This window comes from Heptranchias perlo, chromosome 28, assembly GCF_035084215.1.
Source record: "Heptranchias perlo isolate sHepPer1 chromosome 28, sHepPer1.hap1, whole genome shotgun sequence".
NCBI lineage: Eukaryota > Metazoa > Chordata > Chondrichthyes > Hexanchiformes > Hexanchidae > Heptranchias > Heptranchias perlo.
The window spans coordinates 16241936-16266063 of NC_090352.1; the positions used below are offsets into that span (position 1 = coordinate 16241936).

Below are 24128 nucleotides of genomic sequence, written 5' to 3' on the forward strand. Positions count from 1 at the left end.
TTAGCAGCAAAGGAAATGATCACTTCTGCAACCACGATACCCCTCTGCCCTACACTCAAAACTCCAGCTCTGCTGCCCCTCCAACCCTGCCCTGTAACTATCTTGCTTCTTATCCTGAACTTGGCAAAAGAAGGCAACCTTCGCTGCTAGCAATTCCAATTGAACATTTCCTTGTCGCTGGTGAATGCCCACTCCTCACAGTTCTCCCATTTTTAGTCACATTTTCCATTCCTGACCAAGACTACTATTGCAGCATAGAAACTATTGCAACAAGCACATTTTAAACTAGTTACTGAAATAAAAAGGAAAAGAATAAGGTGTTCAATGCAGATACAAAACCTGTAAAGGCTGGAAATCTGAAATAAAAACAGAAAATGCTGCAAATACAACATCTGGATGAGAAATGACAGGTTCATGGTGTGCATGTAAAGCCCTTATTCTGATGAAGGGGTCCACTCTTGTAATGTAGATGCTGACAGAAATGTATAATCCATCCTGTAATATTCTGCACTGATTGTAAGGGAAAGATCTCTAAATTCACCAAGTACAGTAACTACACAGAATATTTTCTTCATTTAACTTTGATTTAATGTTGTGTCAAAGCAGTTTTTTTCTGATACAGGCTCCGATCCGTCTGACTGAAATACACTCTTAACTCTATGCTACTTACATCACTCTGATCCCTGTATTACTGATTTATGTTCTGATCCCTATGTTATTGACACATGCTCTGAACCCCATGTTACTGACACCACTCTGATCCCCATGTTACTGACACATGCTCTGATCCCCATGTTACTGACACCACTCTGATCCCTTTATTACAGATTTATCTTCTGATCCCCATGTTACTAACACATGCTCTGAACCCCATGTTACTGACATCTCTCTGATCCTTGTATTACTGATTTATGCTCCGATCCCCATGTTACAGATACATGCCCTGAACCCTATGTGATCGGCATCACTCTGATCCCCGTATTACTGATTCATGCTCTGATCCTGATGTTACTGACGCACACTCTAAACCCCATGTGATCGATATGCTGCTGCTGCAATTCTCAGTTCACGTGGACAGCAACCAGTGCTAGGGACAGGCGAAGGGAGAAATGTAATTTGTAATCAAACACAGGTGTGTTTTTTCCATGAATTTAGTTGCAAGATGCTGTCTCACCCAGACTGGTTGGGTTGGCACCACTCCATTTACTGTTCACACAGCCCATATTATGTGGAATGATACATTCACAGCACTAACCAAAGACCTGCATTTATATAAGGCATAATACTGCGATCCCATACTTCTAGTAGGGAGTGTGGGTCACAGATAGTGCTGTAACACTGTAGCATTGATTCCCTTATGAGTGCAGTATCCAATGGGAGCATGGGATCACAGAATCACCCTTCTGGTGCCTCATTGTATCTCTCAACATTCCAAAGTGATTCACATACAATTAATTACAAGTGCAGTCACTGTTGTTACATAGACAAGCAGCAGCCATTTTGCACACAAGACACCACAAACAGCAATGAGCTAAGGACCAGTTAATCTGGTTTTGGCAGTATTGATTAAAAAAAGAATGTTGGCTAGGGGACTGAGAGAACTCCCTGCTCTTTGAGGGATCTTTTACCTTAATCATAACAGGCTGATGGGACCTTGGTTTAATGTCTCATCTGAAAAACAGTGCCACTGATAATGCAGCACTCCCTCAGTACTGCACTGCCTAGTGTCTGCCTAAATTATGCACTCAAGTGCTGGAGTGATGCTCAAACCCACAACCTTCTGATTCAGAGGCGAGCATTCTACCAATTGAGCCAAGCTGACAACCAGCTAAAGAGACTGCAGTAATACTAAACCAATCATCCATCAGCACAGAGTGCTATGGGACGCTCGAAGAATTGTGCCTCAATATACAGTAGAGACACCCTACTTTCAACAAGCCTGCCGGGGATACCAGTAGCACAGAGAGACGCAAACTGCTTTTAATACGGGCAACATCAGGAAACAAACCAATGTTTTGTTGGCTTCTACAGCCATTTATGCAGATTTTTGCTCCGAGATGATTATTTTTTAACAGGAGAAAGGCGATTATTGGGAAGGGAAGGGAAATGACTTACATTCAGTAAAGAGGCTAAACTGCAGTTCTGCTGTAATGTAATAAAGATACTAAAAGGAAAACCACACAGAGCCTCTCAAACAACACTGATAAACCAAATAGATTTACATAATATACTGTTTCTCATTTTGTAAGTGCAGCGATTAAAACAGAAGGGGACACATTCAGATAAGTAAGATGTTCCCATTTATTGCAAGGATTTATTATGTGGAAAGCTGCACAGAGGATTCCTCAAACACACACACAGGTCTACATGCTAAAGAGACAGGGAAGGATGTGGTGCTGTGTACCTGCATGCAGTCCAAGGTATTCTAATAACAGGAAAAACAGAAAATGGAACACCATTAAATAGAAGCATGCTTCAAACCATTAGAGAACCTCACTCCAATAAACTGCACACATCATTCAATAAAGAAATATACCAGCTCCCGCTGTAAAATTAGGCAGGTCAACTCCTACAATTTAACAGAGATCAATGATCAGTGGAAGGCAAAGTCCAGCTCTGTCCAGTCAGACATTTTCAGCTCTAATGCATGTTTAAAAGAGGAAGCCAGATGCTAAAGAATTTCCAGTAACACAGTCTTCTGCTGGAGCTCTCTTTAATAAGATATCGATGTCCAGAGATCATTAGCAGCTCAGCGTCACCACAGCATGCTTTCACACACTCACTGTTGCTCGCATGCTACAGATATTAGACAGGACTATGTGTTCTGAGTGAATGCAAGAAAGCTATTAATATTCAGAAAGTTCCTTAGTAAACACTGATTCTGGAATCCAGTTAAGAAGTCGCTGTTTCCACTATGTTTTAGTCAGATGTAATTAGCAATGTGACATCACCTGGTGACGAGAGACTACTGATAATCTCTGCACTGCCATCAATTTGTGGAAACACTTGGTATGACTAATGCTTTTTCTGTACATATGAAATGATAAAATGGTAGTTACTGCCAGAAGTTGCAACCAAACCCACACCTTTACATATATGGTCTGAAAATACAACTAAACACAGAGGCGTGTGTCTACAGATATTATTAATATGCTTGTGTGAGTTGTGAGATCCACCAGGGTCACAATCGCTGGCTGGGATCCTTCATGCTGCATGCCTGCATCCCATGCGGGATAAAAACAGGCAAATCACATTAACTTCACTTATCCTCACAAGCTAAGTGAGGGGCTAAATGTCCATACACAGCCTGGAGAATAGATAGCCAAACACATTGAGGAGCAGTTAGCACTGAATGGCTGGGTACAGACTGGCTCAGGAACTGGCTGGATATCAGGGCGTCTAGTGACACCACTGTGTCAGCCAATAAGTTGGAGTTGGGGCAGGATTTAGGGCAGGACTCACGGCAAACAGTCTATTACACAGCAAACAATGTCTACTTACTCAGCAAACAGCATCTATTTAAACAGCACACTACAGCAAGCAATGTACAGAATCGATTTAAAAGGAGTCTCTACGAACTACAGCAAACAGAACTCATGACCGAAACTACAGCAACATCTCCCGATAAAAGCAGGGTGATTTCTCCAGCAAAACGCTGTGAGTGGAGGATAGTTACATAATACAAATTATCTGCATAAAATCAATCCCAGTCACTTACAGCAGCATGGTCTCCGGGCATGATTGATGGGGGAATTACCCAATCATCTCCATTCTGGCCGGAAATAATGGTGTCACTCTATGCAGCTGGTGGATACGGATAGACTTGGGAGCACTGGGCACTGAGCAGACCAGGAACTAACCAGATTAGGGTGTGACATCAGGGCTCTTTCCATGGGTACAGGGTACGGTATCTGGAAGCTGTTTGTAGCTACAAGGCATCTGTCTGGAAGCTGTCTGTGGGGTATCTGTAGGTACAGGGTGTGCTGTTGGAAGCTGTGTGTGTGGTGTCTGTAAGTACAGGTGTGCTGTTTGGAAACTGTGTGTGGTGTCTGTAGGTGCAGGGTGTGCTGTTTGGAAGCTGTGTGTGTGCTGTTTGGAATTTGTGTTCATCTGGTGTATGTAGGTATAGAGTGTGCTGTCAGGAAGTTGTGTGTGTGGTATCTGTAGGTACAGTGTGTGTTGTCTGAAAGCTGTGTGTGGTGTCTGTAGGTACAGGGTGTGTTGTCTGAAAGTTGTGTGTGTGGTGTCTGTAGATACAGTGTGTTGTCTGAAAGCTGTGTGTGTGGTGTCAAGGTGTACTGTCTGAAAGCTGTGTGTATGCTGTCTGTAGGTACAGGGTGTGTTGTATGGGCTCTGACATTGATTCTGTTGATGGAAGGAAAACATTTGAGGGGAGATTTTCCTGGGTGCAGCGAATATCTGAAAACTGGGCAGGTATGTGTTCTGACCTGCCTGATTTTCCAATATTCGTTGTGCCTGGGTAGTCCAGTGCACCTGGGCACATATCCAGGAATATCTCCCCTTTTTTGGAGTGGTTGAGGAGTGATTCATTTCCCAACATATGTGACCTCCCAGCCACTACTTCAATAAAGCATTACTTGCTTAAAGTTAGAGTGAGAATGCTTGAAACTCTTATACAAAATTCTACAGAAGGTATCCCATGTAATTTATTGTTTGAAGCCCTGACTATACTTTCATCACCAGACACGAAAAGTCTCCCATTGGCAGCATCTGGTCACTATCAATTGCTGTGGGTGTTCTGCCTGCAAATACTGTGAGATCATTTAACTATAAAAATAATTATCTGTATATTAAATAACCACTGCACCATTTTTGTCCAATACTAACAAATTTTTTTCTACAGAATACCTCTGCACTTTTTTTTGCATTTCCTGCTTCTATTTCCAACTATTGATAGTGTAAGAGCAACTGAACATTTTGTTTTATACTTGTCAAAAACTGTATTTATTTAACAGTTCTCAGGGTGACACTGTACTACAAACACAATTATGTAGAACAAGTAAGTGTAATGTTTGCATGAAATGTTATCTGGATATTACAGTTGGCGTGCTAGAAAATTCCACGTAAAGAAGATATTTGCCAGTTGGCAGGGTCATCAGTCTCTCCTGGTACCCAGCACAATGTCAAAATCATTGAAGAGATGAGTGAAAGGGCTAAGAGTTTAAGCAATGGAGGATGCTCAAGCACCTAAGTGTAGATTTCACTTTCCAACGTTAGGTTTAAAGGTAGGCTGAGGATTCAGGTTGGAATGTGTGTTAATGTTGATAACAGGGGATAACATGTAGTTATTCTCTTACCTCCAGTAACTGGACCACACCTTCATGTTCCTTCTTTGCTTCAAACTGAGCCTTAATTTGAAAAACAAAGCAGATTAATTCAGCCTCTGCACAACGGCTGCTGCCTGCACCAAGAGGAAAGTTAGAAAAAATAAACTAATTACAGAGGGATTGTCTGTCATAAACTATTGTTAAAGCAGAGTCTATAAATGCTTTAAATGGGAATTAGATAATTACTTGAAAAAGAGGAATATTAAATTGTATGGAGAGCATGCAGGAGAGTGAAATTAGGTATGAGGCTCATGTGGGGATAGCAGCACAGACCCGATTGGTCAAATGGCCTGTGCTTGTGTTGGAATATGCTATGATCCTAGACTGTGCTCGAAGATGCAACCCCTTTATTACAGGGGAAAGATGACCAAAGCTGCACATCCTTGAAGCCAACACCAATCTTGCAGAGAGTCACCACAGATGAAGAATTCTGGCATTTTCAATATTTGAGTTAAAGCAACTCTCATAGATTCTTTCATGTGAATGTGAACAAGTTCAAGCTCATACAACCCAACATTTCAACATGAGGGGCTTTATTATGAAGGGAAATGTCTGCTCGTTCTGAACTTTCGAGTCAACGTGCTATGGAGTTGGCTGGAAGCAGCTGCGACTGTTTTGGACTTGAATAATGAGAGGGATAAGTAGTTTGTGTTCCAAGCTTGCTCAGTGTTGTTTATAATCACTGAGGCTGCTGCAGGGGTACAACTGTCCGATATAGTGGCAAGTCAGGATAATTAACCAGCCTGGCTTCCTCACCAACTCGGTTTGTATTAAAATGCCAGACCTTCCCCATGCTCTTGGTACATTATGAATAGACATTCCAAGTTTCTGAAACTTTCACTCCTAGAATCTTGCTTTGAAGCATTAGTTTGCCAAATGTTGCTGCCATTAGGAGCCTTTGGGAAGGATCATCATTATTTTTATCCTGCTGCTTTTCATTTCACTTGTATGAGGTGCACCACTGTTATCAGATGGCCCAAGTGGAGCGCCATATTTGAGTTTCAATATTGGGGAGCCACAATGAGCTGCTACAGAGTGGTAAAACAGCAATTAAGTGACAGAGCTGTATGCAGAGAGACAGAACCCATATTTCATTAAAGTGCATCACAGAGAGATACCCTACAGCAATCTGAGTTGGTCAATCTTGATAAATGCGAATAGATTGTGAGCTGTAGCAGAATTAATCCAGCTCCACTTCTCGTATAGGAAGCCAGCCTTAAAAGTGTAACCTGGAACCCATGAAATCCTGTACTTGCTTTTAACTGGAGCATTGAAGAGGGAGCTTTTAAAATATGAATATACTTTTACAAGCTCCCTCGTGTTCAGCAAGTTTATTCAGTGAGTAACTGATACAGACCAGAAAGGCCCAGATTTGATCCTTAGTCTGTGCTATACAAAGGGAGAGGAGCTACAAATGGCTTAGGTTGTCTTGGTCTTGTTCCTAACTGCTATTTAGCGACATCTGTGTGAACATCAGCTGAGGATAGGATTAGGCCAGCTGCGATGTCTCCACAATCAAATAGTCTGTTGATATTCATGGTCGAAGTTCACACAAGAATAGCTGTCACAGTTCCTGCAAAGTTCCAGAGGACACCCGAAGTCTGTGGACTGCAAAAACCGAGCAAGAAGTCAGTGCCTTAAGCAGAGGAAAAGGGTAAAAAAGATGGATCTTACTACCTGTTGCAGTCGTTCCACCTCATGCTGCTTGGTCTGCAGAATTGTCAGCGCTTCTTTATGTTCCAACTCCAGCTGGTGCCTGCGCTCTGCCACCTCTCGCATGTGCTGCAGAAAGAAACATTAATTACTCCCCATACAACTGCACGACAGCTCCTCCTCACAGTATCAAATATGGCCTTCTGTAAAATATACTGCCCACTACCAGGGTACAGCTCTGTGGAAGACATGAGGTTCTCTGCACTAAGTCAGCCTACAGAAAACACGAGGTTCATTGTATTGAGACAGCCTGCTGAAAACAGACTGCACTGTGCCGAGGCTGTTCTGGCAATACATTGCCCCCTACCAGTGCTCTGCTGGAAATGCACAGCCTCATACTAAGGCTCTGTTGGAAACAAACCACCTCATACACCTCCTTCCCAGTACTAAAGTTCTTCTCCCACCCCAGTTTTACAGGTCCCCAGCTGGCTTAGTTGTTAGGTCCACCACACACTGTTCAATAGATCCCTCCACCCCATTTCTATAACGCTTCCAGCCCAATTCTACAATCCTCCTCACTTCCCCAGTCCAGTTCTCAGACACCACCCCCACCATTATATTTTCTATCACGTACTAGTGCCCTGTTGGAAAATTTGGCAACTATTTGCATCCCAGAAACTCAAGCGTGGCCTGAGATCACTTGCTATTACTTCCTCTCCTTCCTTTCTGCAGGGAAGGAACTGACCACTTCCCCCAAGAGCTCAGCAGGCACTAAAATTCAATGTTTAGGGAACCTTTGCAAAGTTCTGCGATCTGTCACTGGGATGTGTATTTATTATGCTAATGTTCAGTGAGTTACCTGAACTCAATAATGTATCACTCTCACTGGGACATATATATATTTTTTTGTATATGGTGCTACCAGTGATCTCACCTTCAGGACCTGCTCTAGGTTCTCCAGTTTGGCTTGGAGTCGCTGATTCTCCTTCAGAGCTGAATCTCGTTCTGCTGTCACCACTGAGAGTCTCCCTCTCAGGTCATTGTTGTGAGCTTTAACCTGCAGCAAACATAGGCACTTCAGCACTGTCAGAAAGGGCCATGAGGAACACAGTCACCAATTCCCAAACTTCATTACTGTATAAAAGGGCACTGAATTTGTCGGCAATTTCAAATTAATCCTCTGCTTGCTTTGTAAATGATGTAGACACCTTTGGATTGTTTGAGCACAGCAGTGACAAACTTGATACTTGGACCAGTTTGGAGGCATAAGTATACTAACAGAATTTTACACCTAAATTCCAGGCCCTTGGAAAATACATCAGGTGATATCCTCCACCAATTCCTCCCCATCCTTCCACACAGTGGCTTACCTCTGACCAATCTCTTTGGTAGCTACACAGGGATTGGCTTAATAATTACAACAAAAAAGTAAGGAGTTCTCATGGTGCCTTCTTGGAGCCATGTGGACTGTACTCAGTTATCTCAGTAAGGTGGTAATGGGAATGTTGCAGTTGGCCTCTGTGACCATGGGGAAGTAGGGGCAAATCAGCCAGAGTTCCTATTTCTGATCACTATCCAGTGGCCCCTGCAGCAAAGTCCATGTATGTGAACACTGAGCAAGAGCACCTGAAAGAGGTGCTGGTGAATGACCAAGGCCTGGGGAACAGCATCCCAGTGCGTCATACCTAAGAATTAGTGGGGAGATAAATGGCAGAAAGAGGAAGAAAAAAAAGAGCATAAGTTTAAAATAACAAAACAGAATAAAGTTGGTGCATATGCTCAGTCAGAAGCTTGGAAATGCATGACAAGCACATCAGCTGAGAAAGTGCGAGGGAACACAGTACAGAGCGGGGGTGAGGGAACACAGTACAGAGCGGGGGCGAGGACAGCACAGTAAAAAATGGAGGGCGCTGGGAACATAGTACAGAATAGGACCAAGGAGAGCACAGCACAGAATGGGGGTGAGGAAAGGACAGTACCCAATGGGTGAGGAGAGCATGGTACAGAATGAGGTGAAGGGAGCAAGTCACAGAATGGGAGAAAGGCAGCAATATGAGTGCGATTAAAAAGATTTTAAATCCAGTTTCTAATTTTACTTTTCTTATTTGTGTTGACTATTAAATACAAATAAGTGGCTAGCAGAAATGAGAAATCAAGTCCTTCCTGAACCTTGTCACTTAGGGAATAACAAAGGCTGATTGTGGCTCATGCATTATTGTAGCACAAACACAAAGTAGAAAAGGACATTGTCTAAATTAAAAGCTACAAATGCATACCTGCCCCACTGGGATATGGCAGTTTCAGTGCACTGAGGAGACATGAAGCCAAGCATTACCTTTTCAGTCTCCTGTGCCTGTTGGCTGAGTCTAATGGTCTCTTCAGTTAGCCGTGCATTCTCACTCCAGACTTGTTTCAGCTCATTCTCCTGCAAGTAAAGCACATGCATTCTAACCAGGACAGGATCGAGCATAGCATTTCAGGCTGTGCTTCAACCTTTCAGTCTGTTTCCATCCACAGAATCTCAGTGGCTCCACATGTTCCAGCAGATGGCATTAACCCTATCCTACCCTTTCTATTCAAATAATAATTTGTTGAAATCAGAGTACGCAAGCCTTGTATTATAGAAGAATAAGAGACAGATAAGCTTTGCTGCATGTGGAGCCTGTAATTATACCACTAGTGCAATACGAGGAACAAACAAATAGGGGCTGGCAGCTGCGGTGCTGGACCTCAGGGTGATGGTGTTCCAAACCACCACACTTCAGAGCAGCAATGCACCGCAGCTCAGAGCAGCAATACACCGCACCTCAGAGCAGCAATACACCTCAGCTCAGAGCAGCAATACACCTCAGCTCAGAGCAGCAATACACCGCACCTCAGAGCAGCAATACACCTCAGCTCAGAGCAGCAATACACCTCAGCTCAGAGCAGCAATACACCTCAGCTCAGAGCAGCAATACACCTCAGCTCAGAGCAGCAATACACCTCAGCTCAGAGCAGCAATACACCTCAGCTCAGAGCAGCAATACACCTCAGCTCAGAGCAGCAATACACCTCAGCTCAGAGCAGCAATACACCTCAGCTCAGAGCAGCAATACACCTCAGCTCAGAGCAGCAATACACCTCAGCTCAGAGCAGCAATACACCTCAGCTCAGAGCAGCAATACACCTCAGCTCAGAGCAGCAATACACCTCAGCTCAGAGCAGCAATACGCCTCAGCTCAGAGCAGCAATACACCTCAGCTCAGAGCAGCAATACACCTCAGCTCAGAGCAGCAATACACCTCAGTTCAGAGCAGCAATACACCTCAGCTCAGAGCAGCAATACACCTCAGCTCAGAGCAGCAATACACCTCAGTTCAGAGCAGCAATACACCTCAGTTCAGAGCAGCAATACACCTCAGCTCAGAGCAGCAATACACCACATGTCAAATGAGTAATCCACGCAATATAGCACAAAACAGAGGAGCAACATACCAATCCCACGGCTCAGAGCAGCAACATATTTGGAGCAAAAGGAGATAATTATATTCAAAAAAGGCCCAAAAAATCTTACAAAGCCTAACAGAGGAATTCTTGGCAAGTCAGTGAACTTCAGAAATTCAGTGACAGCTCTCACAGCCATATATACAAACTGAGACCATCACCAACTGCAGAGGTAGCAACAGCAAGGGGCACACCTGATCATATCCCTAAACACCTGCAATTTCCAACACTGGACAGCAATAATTTCACATACAGTTTTTAGTTAATTTCAATCTGCTCAGACCTTTCCTACATAGGAATCTTCCCATATCATGAACCGCTGATTGTTAAACAGTCTGTTCAGTCTCAGACTAAAAGGAAATCTGCACTGCAGACAGCAAATAGTGATGGTTTCAACATCCAGCTGGGGTATAGATCCAGCCCAGGCACAACACAATAACATCATTATCCTCTGGGTGGGCAGTAGTTTAGTTATTGGCCTATCAGTTTAAAGTACACTCACAAGTGTGAACTCAGTAACTGCTCAATGTCCCACGGCTAGCTCACCTGCTTTTGGTTGGAAACTGTAGCTTCAACATTGAAATTTCAGAGAACTCTACTGCATGGAGACGAGAGCCCCAGACAGAAAGAAAACATTGACAAATGGAAGGACGAAGAGAGATGCAAGTGAAAACATGACCTTAACGTACTTCTCTTGCTCAAATGTGTTTGGAATAATCAAGAATTCCTAAATACAATTTTTATATACACACTATGTGTGAATATATATGGTATCTACATACATGTGTTATAAACACTCACATACTTCCATAAACTATATCTATACAACATATGAAATGTATGGATTATATATGGTGTGTGCACATTTTACACATTTTGTATTGCATACATTTTATATTTAGCACTCACACAGCACAGTGAGAGACAGGTGAGCCCTGCCTACCCTCAGACTGCTTCACATTTATATATTAAAATAGATGAGAGCCCACATACCAGATCCTGACATATCCGCTGGCGTTTCTTTATCTCTTGCTCATGGCTTTCACATTCTTTCCGTTTTTTACATAATTCTGTTGCCTGGGGAGAATAAACAAAACTTGATTGGGACTATTTTGCGATCATAGCCGGACGAAAATCCGGAGTTGGCAATGATGGTTTCTTTACCTCAACAATTAACGTCTCTAATGACCAAGTAGTGATTATCCTCCTTGTGGGGGAAGTAATCGGGTCTCTTTGGAGTTGACATGCCTGGTGAACAGTCCACATCTGTAGCAGAGTCAGTATCATAGTTCATGAGCCAGGCAGGTCCACAGTCTTCCAGAACACTGTTGATGATTGACCAGCCAAACTGGTTCATTAACAGGACCTAGAAGGGTGGGCTTGTCACTGGGGATAGGATCCTTCCCACTCAGTTCTGGATTACCCTGCAAGCTGATGCCTTAAATGAGTATAATGGTTCTGGCTGTACAGCAGCAGGGAGCTTACCAATGCTTGGTACTGGTAAACTATGTAATTTTATCTGGCTGAACTGCAGCAGTACCCCTGCACACACTTGGGTTGCCTAAGCCTTAGATCTGCTAACCTGTACTGAAGCTCTCTGGACTGAGGTAAGTAGAGTGTCTCTCTATGGGGAGAGAGTGTAGATTCAAACTAATGCTCTATTTGTGTGGATTTATCAGTAGCTTGGTGCTTAGACTCTGAACATGGTGATGAGTTTCCACGCATGTCAGACATCCAGCTGACAGAAACTGCAAAATACCTCCACATCATGAGTCACAGAAACAAAGTGGAAACATTCAGTTTAAAAAAAATTTACATTTTAGAAATATCCAAACAGCCCACTTAAAAACCACTGTCTGGTCTAAAACCAGACAGGAGGAGCCTCTGCTGTGAGTTTAACAGCACCAGGAAGCTGTTCCTGGCACACTATGTGGGAGCAGCACCTTGAGCAGTAAATATTTATAGATCTGGTATTATAGCATTTTTTGTATTATTGCCATCCTGCTCCGTCAATCCTTTACTGTATTTATTCATTACACCGTCTGCTGCAGCAGTATCTGGGCTGTGGCATCATCATTCAGGCTGCAGGTCAGAAAAGTCAACGCTCAGCACTTGCCAATAAATCAGGTGTGGAGATGCCGGTGATGGACTGGGGTTGACAATTGTAAACAATTTTACAACACCAAGTTATAGTCCAACGATTTTTATTTGATATCTACAAGCTTTCGGAGGCTTCCTCCTTCCTCAGGTAATTGTCTGATTACCTGAGGAAGGAGGAAGCCTCCGAAAGCTTGTAGATTTCAAATAAAAATCGTTGGACTATAACTTGGTGTTGTAAAATTGTTTACAATAAATCAGAGGCTTTGCAGGACACACTTTTAGTCTGGATTAAAAGACCAAACTGAGTTTTAAACACTAAAAAGAGAGTCAGGTGACTGATTTATCAGTGGTTTGTACAGTTTGAATCACTGTTCCATCCTGTTTTGCCACTGCCTTCGTAATCTGATTCTGACTCTAGCTTGATAACTTCTTCAGTAATGTATTCTCAATATTATTTACGAGAATTTATAAATTCCTTCCAGTTTCACCCCTGAGCAACAGCAGAAAAGAATACCAGGTGCTGAATACCAAGGAATTGGACATAGTCCCTGAAATTGGCTATGGATTTGGGACACTGAATTATATAGTCAGGATAAATCCATACCTCTCAGCATTTCAAAGTCTGGCTCATGTCTCTGTTAAATCTGTTCTTAAGTGAAAATAAGTTTGGTCTGAGTCTCTCATCTTTCATTCTTGTGGTGAAATGAAACTGTTAGATTAGAAGGGCTGTGGTCAAGCAGACATCATTCTGAGTGGTATTATCGAGGAGCAACCCGAAGCTGCAGTGATACAAACTGAGTTATATCCAATGAATGACAACACTGCGATCTGGAGGAAGAACTCCAGAAACAGTACACATCCTGTCAACAGTCTTCCATAGAGTGTACATTTCCCACAAGCCAAGCTTGTACGGGCAGTTTTCAGCCAGTTGATATTATACCAAAATGTGGCTGCCAGGACTGATTAACAACATGCCAACAATCTTGTTTGTAGCCAATCATTGAGCTCTGGCTATTTAAGTAAGTAAGCAATTATTTTCTGGAATGAGTAGAGTATGAGTTGACAATGCTCAACGTAGAAAATGACCAACACTGACTTATTCAAGACAACTTCACATACGTTATACATTCAGGTCATTTGATGAACTTTTCCCCATTCAAAAGAGCCTAACATACATCAATTGCATCTCCCACCTGTCTAGAAGAAGTTGCTGAATCCCATTTGGGAATGCCTGTTCAATAGGCCCCCAATAGTTAATTCAACATCAATTCCCATCTAACTTGGTCTGTGACCACCCCACTGTACACACATCTCCCAATGTAGGGACAGGCAGAAGAAGAGCAGGCAGGTGTCCTTAAACAATTCGATCTATGCTTCAATGGGCAACTCACTGCAGTGCCAACAGTTCGTACCGGGCTTCCAATAAGTACTCCTCATAAGACCCATGGAGCAGGGAAAAAAGACCACCAGCAAATTAACTGGGTGTTTTGCCATGGAGATTAATACATTCTAATAGGACCTGTTAAATGTAGAATCAGTAACATCGCAACTCCAGCTAGATTTTAAAACAGAAATGGGAAATGGAGGCAGCATAGCCCTACAACTCCACCAGAACTGCCATTTGGATAGGCTGAGGTCTCTATATCTACATTCCATTTTACTGCCGGCTTTTCTCGATACCCAGGTAGCATGCTGTATGCGGGCAGATGTTGTATGCTCACCATCCAGTCTCATTGCTGTACAGGGAAATGTATAGATCTCTCACATTCATTTCAAAGACTGTCCCTACAACAGATGTTAAACTTACTGCTCTATGTTTTCCTGTACTTCTCTCTACCCTTTTTATAAATATTAGAATTATGTCACCTATCTTCCAAGCCTCACTAATACGACTAATCATTGTACTTGACTCTGATGTAGCCAGCTACATCAAGGGCGACTACTCTGATCATAGGACAGTTTTCAAAAATATAAAATAAAACTATATGCACTGATGCAAGTGATGTGCTGTAAGTGTGGATTCTGATTTAACACTACATAACCACCTCAAAGCAAGAGCATTCTCAAGTCAGTTTTCCAGGTTTTAGAGTGATTGTAACATCTGCTGTTTCATCCTCTGCGCCAAAGCAATTCCCCACGTCCTGAATGGGCTCCTGCTCCCAGCCCCAAAATCTATCACACTTTATTCTGCTGCATGTCAGTGTCCAAATCCAAACCTTCAATTGTAAGGACAATGCTGTCAATCTCTGGACTGCTGCACTCTCTCTCTAAGTATGAGTACACTGATAATTTTTCCAGTTTAGATTTTGTGTGTCCTTAAAGTAATTCAAACTATTCTATTCTCAATAGTTCGTTAAGGAAAAAAATATCAGTGCTGATGCATGGAAGACTTTTAGCACTTCTGTCAGCATCAAACACTACCAGGTCAGGTACAGCACAGGTTAGATGCAGATTAAAGTTCGCTCTATATTAACCCCTTAATCCAACAGGGCAGGGCCTCACTGCTTTGTAAAAAAAATTCCTGCATCAAACATCCTGCTAACGTTGTACCATTGTTTAAAAAGGGAGAAAGGGATAGACCAAGTAATTACAGGCCTGTCAGCCTAATCTCATTGGTGGGCATATTATTGGAAAAAATTCTGAGGGACAGTGTTAGAAAGGCACGGATTAATCAAGGACAATCAGCATGGATTTGTTAAGGGGAGGTCGTGTCTGACTAACTTGATTGAATTTTTTGAGGGGGTAACAAGGAGGGTAGATGAGGGTAGCACGTTTGATGTAGTCTACATGGATTTTAGCAAGGTTTTTGACACGGTCCCACATGACAGACTGATCAGAAAAGTAAAAGCCCATGGGATCCAAGGGAAAGTGGCAAGTTGGATCCAGAATTGGCTCAGTGACAGGAAGCAAAGGGTAATGGTCGACAGGTGTTTTTGTGATTGGAAGGCTGTTTCCAGTGGGGTTCCACAGGACTCAGTACTAGGTCCCTTACTTTTTGTGGTATATATATCAATGATTTAGACTTAAATGTAGGGGGCATGATTAAGACGTTTGCAAATGATACAAAAGTTGGCTGTTTGGTTAATAGTGAGGAAGAAAGCCACAGACTGCAGGAAGATATCAATGGACTAGTCAAGTGGGCAGAAAAGTGGCAAATGGAATACAATCCAGAGAAGTGTGAGGTAATGCATTTGGGGAGGGTAAACAAGACAAGGGAATACACAATAAATGGTAGGATACTGAGAAAAGTGTGGAGGAACAGAGGGACCTTGGAGTGCATGTCCACAGATCCCTGAAGGTAGCAGGACAGGTAGATAAGGTGGTTAAGAAGGCATATGGGATACTTTCCCTTATTAGCCAAGGCATTGAATATAAGAGCAAGGAGGTTATGCTAGAACTGTATAAAACACTAGTTAGGCCGCAGCCAGAGTATTGCATACAGTTCTGGTCACCAAATTACAGGAAAGATGTGATTGCACTGGAGAGGGTACAGAGGAGATTTACAAGGATGTTGCCAGCACTAGAGAATTTTAGCTGTGAGGAAAGATTGGATAGGCTGGGGTTGTTTTCTTTGGAACAGAGGAGGCTGAGGGGAGATTTAATTGAGGTATACAAAATTATGAGGGGCCTAGATAGAGTGGGTAGGAAGGACCTATTTCCCTTAGCACAGATGTCAATAGCCAGGGGGCATAGATTTAAAGTAATTGGTAGAAGGATTAGAGGGAAGTTGAGGAGAAATTTTTTCACCCAGAGGGTGGTGGGGATCTGGAACTCACTGCCTGAAAGGATGGTAGAGGCAGAAACCTTCATTGCATTTAAAAAATACTTGGATAGGCACTTGAAGTGCCACAACCTACAAGGCTGTGGACCAAGAACTGCAATGTGGGATTAGGTTGGATGGCTCTTTTTCGTCCGGCACAGACATGATGGGCCGAATGGCCTCCTTCTGTGCTGTAAACTTCTATGATCCTTGAAGCTTCTCTGACTGAGTCTGATCATTTAATTTAATTCACTTCATCGAACCTGTTTGAAACCAGTGTGACTGCCCCACCTTCTGTGTGTTACAGGGCTGGATTCTGACCTAGAATCTCTCATATCATGGCATTTCTCAGTGCAGTACCTGTCCAAGGTGTTGAAATGCTTAGCTTCATGTGTGCAGAGATCTAAAACTGCCAGCAAACTGCAACTTACATTAAGACACTTTACGAAGTGAGTAATGGATCCGAACATGGAGTAGGAAAAAAGTTGGGGATGTGACAGATGGCCCCATCAAAGTGGTATTTTTTATGGAGCTTTTTGAATGTGGAGTAGAAAAGTGCAAGGGTTCAGGAAGTAAATTCGAGATTGAAGCCTGAAGGCTCTGCAACCAGTGACGGAGTGGAGTAGTCCAGTCAGTAACTTGGCATGCTGCAGTAACTTGCTTTCTAAACAAATTACAGTGGATTTACCACCAAAGTATGCGCATCACCAGCCCTTTGTAAAAAATATGAGCTTGCAAAATAAGTTTTAAGTATAAAACACCTTCAGCTCATACAAAGCCTTAAGTTCATTCAGTTCTGATGTAAATTTTCTCAGTACAAAATTCAAATTCCAAATGAACAAAGTTTTGCCAACTGATTATCCTGGGAACAGAGTGTGATGAAACAAGGTAGCTGGCCCCTGAGCCCTTAGCAGGAGACACAAAGATTTTATTCTCGTAAAGCTTGTGAGGTGATAGTATAGCTGAAATGTTGTATCCCTGCACCAGTGGACAAACTGGAAGAATCAAGTTTTTTTTGATGGGGAGTACTTCAGCCAGCAAACATAGGAAGAAATTTGCTCAAGCTGGTCCTTTCAACAGTTGCATTGTCAAGTGGGGGGGGATGGAGGATTGCCACAATATAAATGCATCATGGCAGCTGCCAGGAAAGCGGGTACAGACCAGCATGAAGTGCTGCTGGTGATAAATTATCACTTGCACATTAATGGAGTGGATACCTTGCAATTCTTGAAGGCCATGAAGTCATCTGAAGGGGTTCACAGGGTGACATGGGTGCAGTACATGACGTCCAGGACTTGGGGGAATCCTGCAGAGCCCTATCTTGTTGCTTCCGGACGTCCATGGGGAATGTGATAAAAGTGTTTGCTCTAGCAAATGAGCCATCAGTCACCTACTTATTACAAGCATGAACTGCAGACTGACTAATGTTACTGATATCCCCTGTGGCACCCTGGAAAGAGCTGGAGGTATAGAAGCACAGGGCTGCAGTGACCTTGACTGCAATGCTGTGCTAGCTGTGGCAGTTAGTTGGAGGTCTTGATGCAGGAAGTAACACAACTCTGTCACAGTCTCCCTGGGTAAACACTGCCTCCTTCTGCACTGCTCCTCAGAGAGCTGCAGGTATGTTGTCCTAGGCCCATACACTTTGTTTGGAGGGCAAGGATTCCTGCGAGCACGCCTCTTTCTATCAGGTCTCCCTCCAGCTGCAGCTGTTTGGTCCTTTCTGCTGCTGCTGCTCCTGTTACTCTTGCCAGAGTAAGATTGCCAGAAGGACCCCCAAAGCCTCAACAATTCAGAACATTCTACAGCAACTACAAGCACTTTTCAATCATCTAAAGTTAAAAAAACCACAAGCTGATGCAAGCAATATGTCTCCCAAAATTTTCCACAGCTTTACCTGAGAGCAGCTGAAAATCCTAATAAATATCGCTGGAAATGGCGGCCTCCCAACTTGTACCGCCCAAGGTTGGTGGGCGGAAACAGGAAATGGTTGCAGCATTATGAAGAGAGACGAAAACGGAGTTGGGAGGAGTCCTAACTGTGCCATCTGATTTAGATTAGCATATATGCACGAGACATGAAAATTGCCCCTATAGAATTTAACAGCACAAAAGGTTCGTCAGCCGATTGCACCTGTGCTGGCTCCCTAAAAGAGCTTTCCACTTTGTACCAGTCCTCTGTCCTTTTCCCAAAATCTTTAATGAAATGTTGGTGGCTGCTTCAACAATGCTGGGGAGTGGGAATTCAAGCAAGAGATAGTTCAGTTTAAATATCTGGACAAATCAACAATAGTCAGTTTTTATTGCCAGAAGCCAGGCCATCTGCTGGTGAAAGCACCCAACTCATTATTATGAGAAATCAGATAGGAGAACAGGGCCCATTAGCTCTGTGTAATTGGAGCTAACACTGTTCAGACCACAGTCTTATCTTCTCCCTTCTGAGAGAAAGTTTGTACAGCTGTTGTCCAAGTGGAACCAGGAAGCCACTTCTAAACGAGCACTGCAGTCTACTCCAAATATTAAGTCTGAGCTTCCCCTTAAATCTTGTAAAGTCAGTTCCCTCCTAACTGAACTCACCAGCTGCCTAACCCGCTTGTCCTGATCTGAGCCTGTGACTCAAGTTTGTACAAAAGATCCACTTGCCTCTGAGGTCCTGGAGAATTCTGTTGTCACTTTCAGGGATAACCCTGGATGCACTGATGATGTTCGAACTGTGGGCTGTCAAATAAATGAGAAATAAGTCAGTCAGTACATAGGCCAGTATCATCACACACACACTCTATGTAAACCAGACTGTATTCAAACATTTCACTCACGCACATGGTTACACAGGCCTGAAAACTTCTCTCATCCATAAAGGTCAATGCCTGAATCAATGTGTGTTCCCTGCATCTTAACATGGTCTCCAATTGCGTGCCTTCCTTCTCCCACTCCCACAAAGTTCAAGAAGACTGATGCCCTCTATGCTCCAGTCCTTTCATCACATCAACAAGATACAAACATTCACTCTCAGCACTTAGAAAATCCATTTTTTTTAGAAAATACATAAATTTATAAGAAGAAAGGTTTTCACTTTTTCTTGAAGAAAGGAAAAGATAAAACTGTTGAGATGAATGAGCAGACTTAATGGCAGACAAAAAAAGTAACTGAGTGTCCTGTGTGCGTCACATAAAGGGACGACTTTAAATGTAAACAAAGATAAAATCAGTTAAGGCTGCGACTAGGTGGCTCACGTAGAGAAAAACACTGGTGCACACTTGAAGCATGGAGTAAACTGTTTCTGCACGAGAACATTCTGTGATTCTATAACTGAGGAACATGAGATAATGACAGATAGCAACAGGGCTTGGAGTCATGACATACAAATGTGTTGGTGTGAATGAGTTGGTGAGTAGCTGGGGCTTTCCCCACCCAAGGTGAGTGAGTGGCAGACTCCTCCCCATCTGAGTGAATCACTTGGGCACCGAGCTATCCGAGGTGAGTGAGTGACTGGAGCTCCTCCGCAACTGAGGTGAATGAGTGATTGTCATCGAACGGGGAGGCCTTCCCCCCCACCCCAATATGAGATGAGTGACTTAAACACAATAAGCCTTGCAAATATCCATTTTGGAGACTAGAGGAAAATTGGTACTTCCTGTGATATGGGTCACAGGGCCTCTGGGAGCAGCCTCATTTCGAGGTGTAATTAAACATTCAGCAGCTTGGCTGTGTAACACATCCGAACTGTACCGAACAGTCATCAACCTGAAATATTAACCCAATCTTCTTCTCTCCACTGATGCTGCCTGATTTGCTGAGTGTTTCCAGCAATTCCTGTTTTTATTACTGCAAAATACAAGAACATGCAAGTGATTCACCCAATCTACATCAGGCTGTCAGAGAGACACCATGTGAGGGCCAGTCATAATCCAACTGTGAGGGAACGAAAACCACTCTCGGATCTCCCCAGTGAATGGTTACATAGGGACAATTTGCTTGCCTGCCCCCAGAGTCAAGGAGCTGTGGGGCTTTAGTGGACTGGAGAGAGAAACTCTTGGATTCCGGGCTCTAGCTTAAAAGACACAGTGTGCATGATGAATCTGTGTAACAGTGGTGTGTGTGTACTTGTGCAGTGACAGTCATCTTTATCTGGCATGTTTTGTTGAAAGGACTAGGAGAAGGAACATTGAATACAGTACTTTCTGTTCAAAGTGATCCTCCCAGTGTCTGCGAAAAACATCAGTAAACATTTGGGGCAATAAGTCTGAATTATTTACTCACAGGCCCCAGCAACAATCACTCATGGGATTCCAGCACTGGTATTCAACCACTAATCCCAGCTCGATCTCTTGAACCTGTCTCTGTGCAGCACTATGCAGACTGAATAACTCATAGAATCATAGAAGTTTACAACATGGAAACAGGCCCTTCGGCCCAACATGTCCATGTCGCCCAGTTTATACCACTAAGCTAGTCCCAGTTGCCTGCACTTGGCCCATATCCCTCTATAATAGAATCATAGAAGTTTACAACTCATTGCCTCTCACACCTGAACCTGATAAAATCCACCATAATGTGGCACAAGAAACCTCACAACATAATTACATGACGTGGTTATGGGATTATTTCAGTCATGACTCAGGGCGATGCTGTATCCAACTGTTGACAGTCTCAACTGCAGCTCAATCAGACCCAAACATCAGTAAATATGTACTGACGTCAGGGTCTGACTGAGTAAAAGCTGAGGGTCAATCTGAGGGGGAGAAAAGGAAAAATACAGCAGATGCTGGAAAATTGGAGCAAAAACTAAAAACAGAAACATTCTGAATCTCCATCTGTGGAGAGAACGGGGTCCACACCTGAAACACTAACTTGTCTGTTCTCTCTACAGATGCAGCCTGATCTGCTGAGTGTTTCCAGCATTTTCTGTTTTAATTTAACAAATCAAATTGGGCAGGGCAGCCTTGAGGAAGAGTTTATTGAGTGTATTAGGGATGGATTTCTTGAGCAGTATGTAACTGATCCTACAAGGGGGCAAGCAACCTTGGACCTGGTCCTGTGTAATGAGCCAGGATTAATTAATAATGTCCTAGTTAAGGATCCCCTTGGAATGAGTGACCATAACATGGTTACATTCCATATCCAATTAGAGGGTGAGAATGTTGGTTCTCAAACAAGTATACTGAGCTTGAATAAAGGAGACTATGATGGTATGAGGGCGGAATTGATTAAAGTGGACTGGGAAAATAGATTAAAGGGTAAGACGGTACATGAGCAGTGGTGTTCATTTAAGGAGTTATTTTACAACTTTCAAAACAAATATATTCCACTGAGGAAAAAAGGGTGTAAAAGAAATGACAGCCATCCGTGGCTAAGTAAAGAAATTAAGGATAGTATCCGACTAAAAACAAGGACATATAAGGTAGCCAAACTTAGTGGGAGGATAGAAGATTGGGAAGTCTTCAAAAGACAGCAAAAAGTAACTAAAGGATTGATTAAGAAAGGGAAGATAGATTATGAAAATAAATTAGCAAAAAATATAAAAACAGATAGCAAGAGTTTCTACAGTTATATAAAAAGAAAAAGGGTGGCTAAGGCAAACGTAGGTCCCTTAGAAGATGAGACCGGGAATTTAATGGTGGGAAACATGGAGATGGCAAAAATGCTGAACAAATATTTTGTTTCAGTCTTTACGGTAGAGGACACTAAGAATATCCCAACACTGGACAAACAGGGGGCTCTAGTGGGGGAGGAGCTAAATACGATTAAAATCACTAAGGAATTGGTACTCAGTAAATTAATGGGACTCAAGGCGGACAAATCCCTTGGACCTGATGGCTTACATCCTCGGGTCTTGAGGGAAGTGGCAGTAGGGATTGTGGATGCTTTGGTAATAATTTTCCAAAATTCTCTGGACTCGGCAAAGGTCCCAGCAGATTGGAAAACTGCTAATGTAACACCCTTATTTAAAAAGGGTAGTTGGCAGAAGGCTGGAAATTATAGACCAGTTAGCCTAACATCTGTGGTGGGTAAAATTCTGGAGTCTATTATTAAGGAGACAGTAGCAGAACATTTGGATAAACATAATTTAATAGGACAAAGTCAGCATGGCTTTACGAAGGGGAAGTCATGTCTGACAAATTTGCTTGAGTTCTTTGAGGATATAACGTACAGGGTGGATAAAGGGGAACCAGTGGACGTAGTGTATTTAGACTTCCAGAAGGCATTCGACAAGGTGCCACATAAAAGATTATTGCTCAAGATAAAGAATCACTGGATTGGGGGTAATATTCTGGCATGGGTGGAGGATTGGTTATCTAACAGGAAGCAGAGAGTTGGGATAAATGGTACATTCTCGGACTGGCAACCAGTAGCCAGTGGTGTTCCGCAGGGGTCGGTGCTGGGTCCCCAACTCTTTACAATCTATATTAACGATTTGGAGGAGGGGACCGAGTGTAACATATCAAAGTTTGCAGATGATACAAAGATGGGAGGGAAAGTGGAGAGTGAGGAGGACATAAAAAACCTACAAGGGGATATAGACAGGCTGGGTGAGTGGGCGGAGATTTGGCAGATGCAATACAATATTGGAAAATGTGAGGTTATGCACTTTGGCAGGAAAAATCGGAGAGCAAGTTATTATCTTAATGGCGAGAAACTGGAAAGTACTGCAGTACAAAGGGATCTGGGGGTCCTAGTGCAAGAAAATCAAAAGGTTAGTATGCAGGTGCAACAGGTGATCAAGATGGCCAACGGAATGTTGGCTTTTATTGCTCAGGGGATAGAATATAAAAACAGGGAGGTATTGCTGCAGTTATATAAGGTATTGGTGAGACCGCACCTAGAATACTGCATACAGTTTTGGTGTCCATACTTAAGAAAAGACATACTTGCTCTCGAGGCAGTACAAAGAAGGTTCACTCGGTTAATCCCAGGGATGAGGGGGCGGACATATGAGGAGAGGTTGAGTCGATTGGGACTCTACTCATTGGAGTTCAGAAGAATGAGAGGCGATCTTATTGAAACATATAAGATTGTGAAGGGGCTTGATCGGGTGGATGCGGTAAGGATGTTCCCAAGGATGGGTGAAACTAGAACGAGGGGGCATAATCTTAGAATAAGGGGCTGCTCTTTCAAAACTGAGATGAGGAGAAACTTCTTCACTCAGAGGGTAGTAGGTCTGTGGAATTTGCTGCCCCAGGAAGCTGTGGAAGCTACATCATTAAATAAATTTAAAACAGAAATAGACAGTTTCCTCGAAGTAAAGGGAATTAGGGGTTACGGGGAGCGGGCAGGAAATTGGACATGAATTTAGATTTGAGGTTAGGATCAGATCAGACATGATCTTATTGAATGGCGGAGCAGGCTCGAGGGGCCGATTGGCCTACTCCTGCTCCTATTTCTTATGTTCTTATGTATAATTTGAGGAGCCTTCCGATGGTCATAAACAGAGACAGTATATTAACCCCTCCAGCATGTTTGCGTCAAGTTATACGATAGATATATTTCTAAGAAAAATGTAGACAAGTGAATGTCATGTGTTTTTGTTGATTCTTTCATGTTGATTTGCAATATTAGATTTTTTCATTTCTTTGGCTCACTGGACCATACACCAATCTGCCCAAACATCCACCAACACCTTCCACACGAAAATATTTGGATTTATTTCAGCCACAAAACATGATTCCAGGAAAGCCACATTTAATAGCCAGCTGAACCTGGACCAGCCTTAAAGGACTATAAGATGGAAAGATCTGATTTCAAACATTTATTATTATGTTTGCCATTGATGACAACGACAAG

At 42.9% G+C, this 24128-nt stretch overlaps 1 protein-coding gene across 5 annotated transcripts in view; it reads right to left on the reverse strand.

Moving 5' to 3' along the window:
* LOC137344882 (RIMS-binding protein 2-like) overlaps window positions 1–24128 on the reverse strand; it is a 236175-nt gene that overhangs the window by 71021 nt on the left and 141026 nt on the right. For all 5 annotated transcript variants that reach the window (XM_068008127.1, XM_068008130.1, XM_068008128.1 and 2 more), the window contains exons 6-11: window positions 18990–19064; window positions 11481–11564; window positions 9337–9426; window positions 7936–8058; window positions 7026–7130; window positions 5319–5369 (exon numbers count right to left, since the gene is read on the reverse strand). In XM_068008127.1, the coding sequence (XP_067864228.1) occupies window positions 5319–5369; window positions 7026–7130; window positions 7936–8058; window positions 9337–9426; window positions 11481–11564; window positions 18990–19064 (528 nt within the window). The remainder of the gene's footprint in view (window positions 1–5318; window positions 5370–7025; window positions 7131–7935; window positions 8059–9336; window positions 9427–11480; window positions 11565–18989; window positions 19065–24128) is intronic.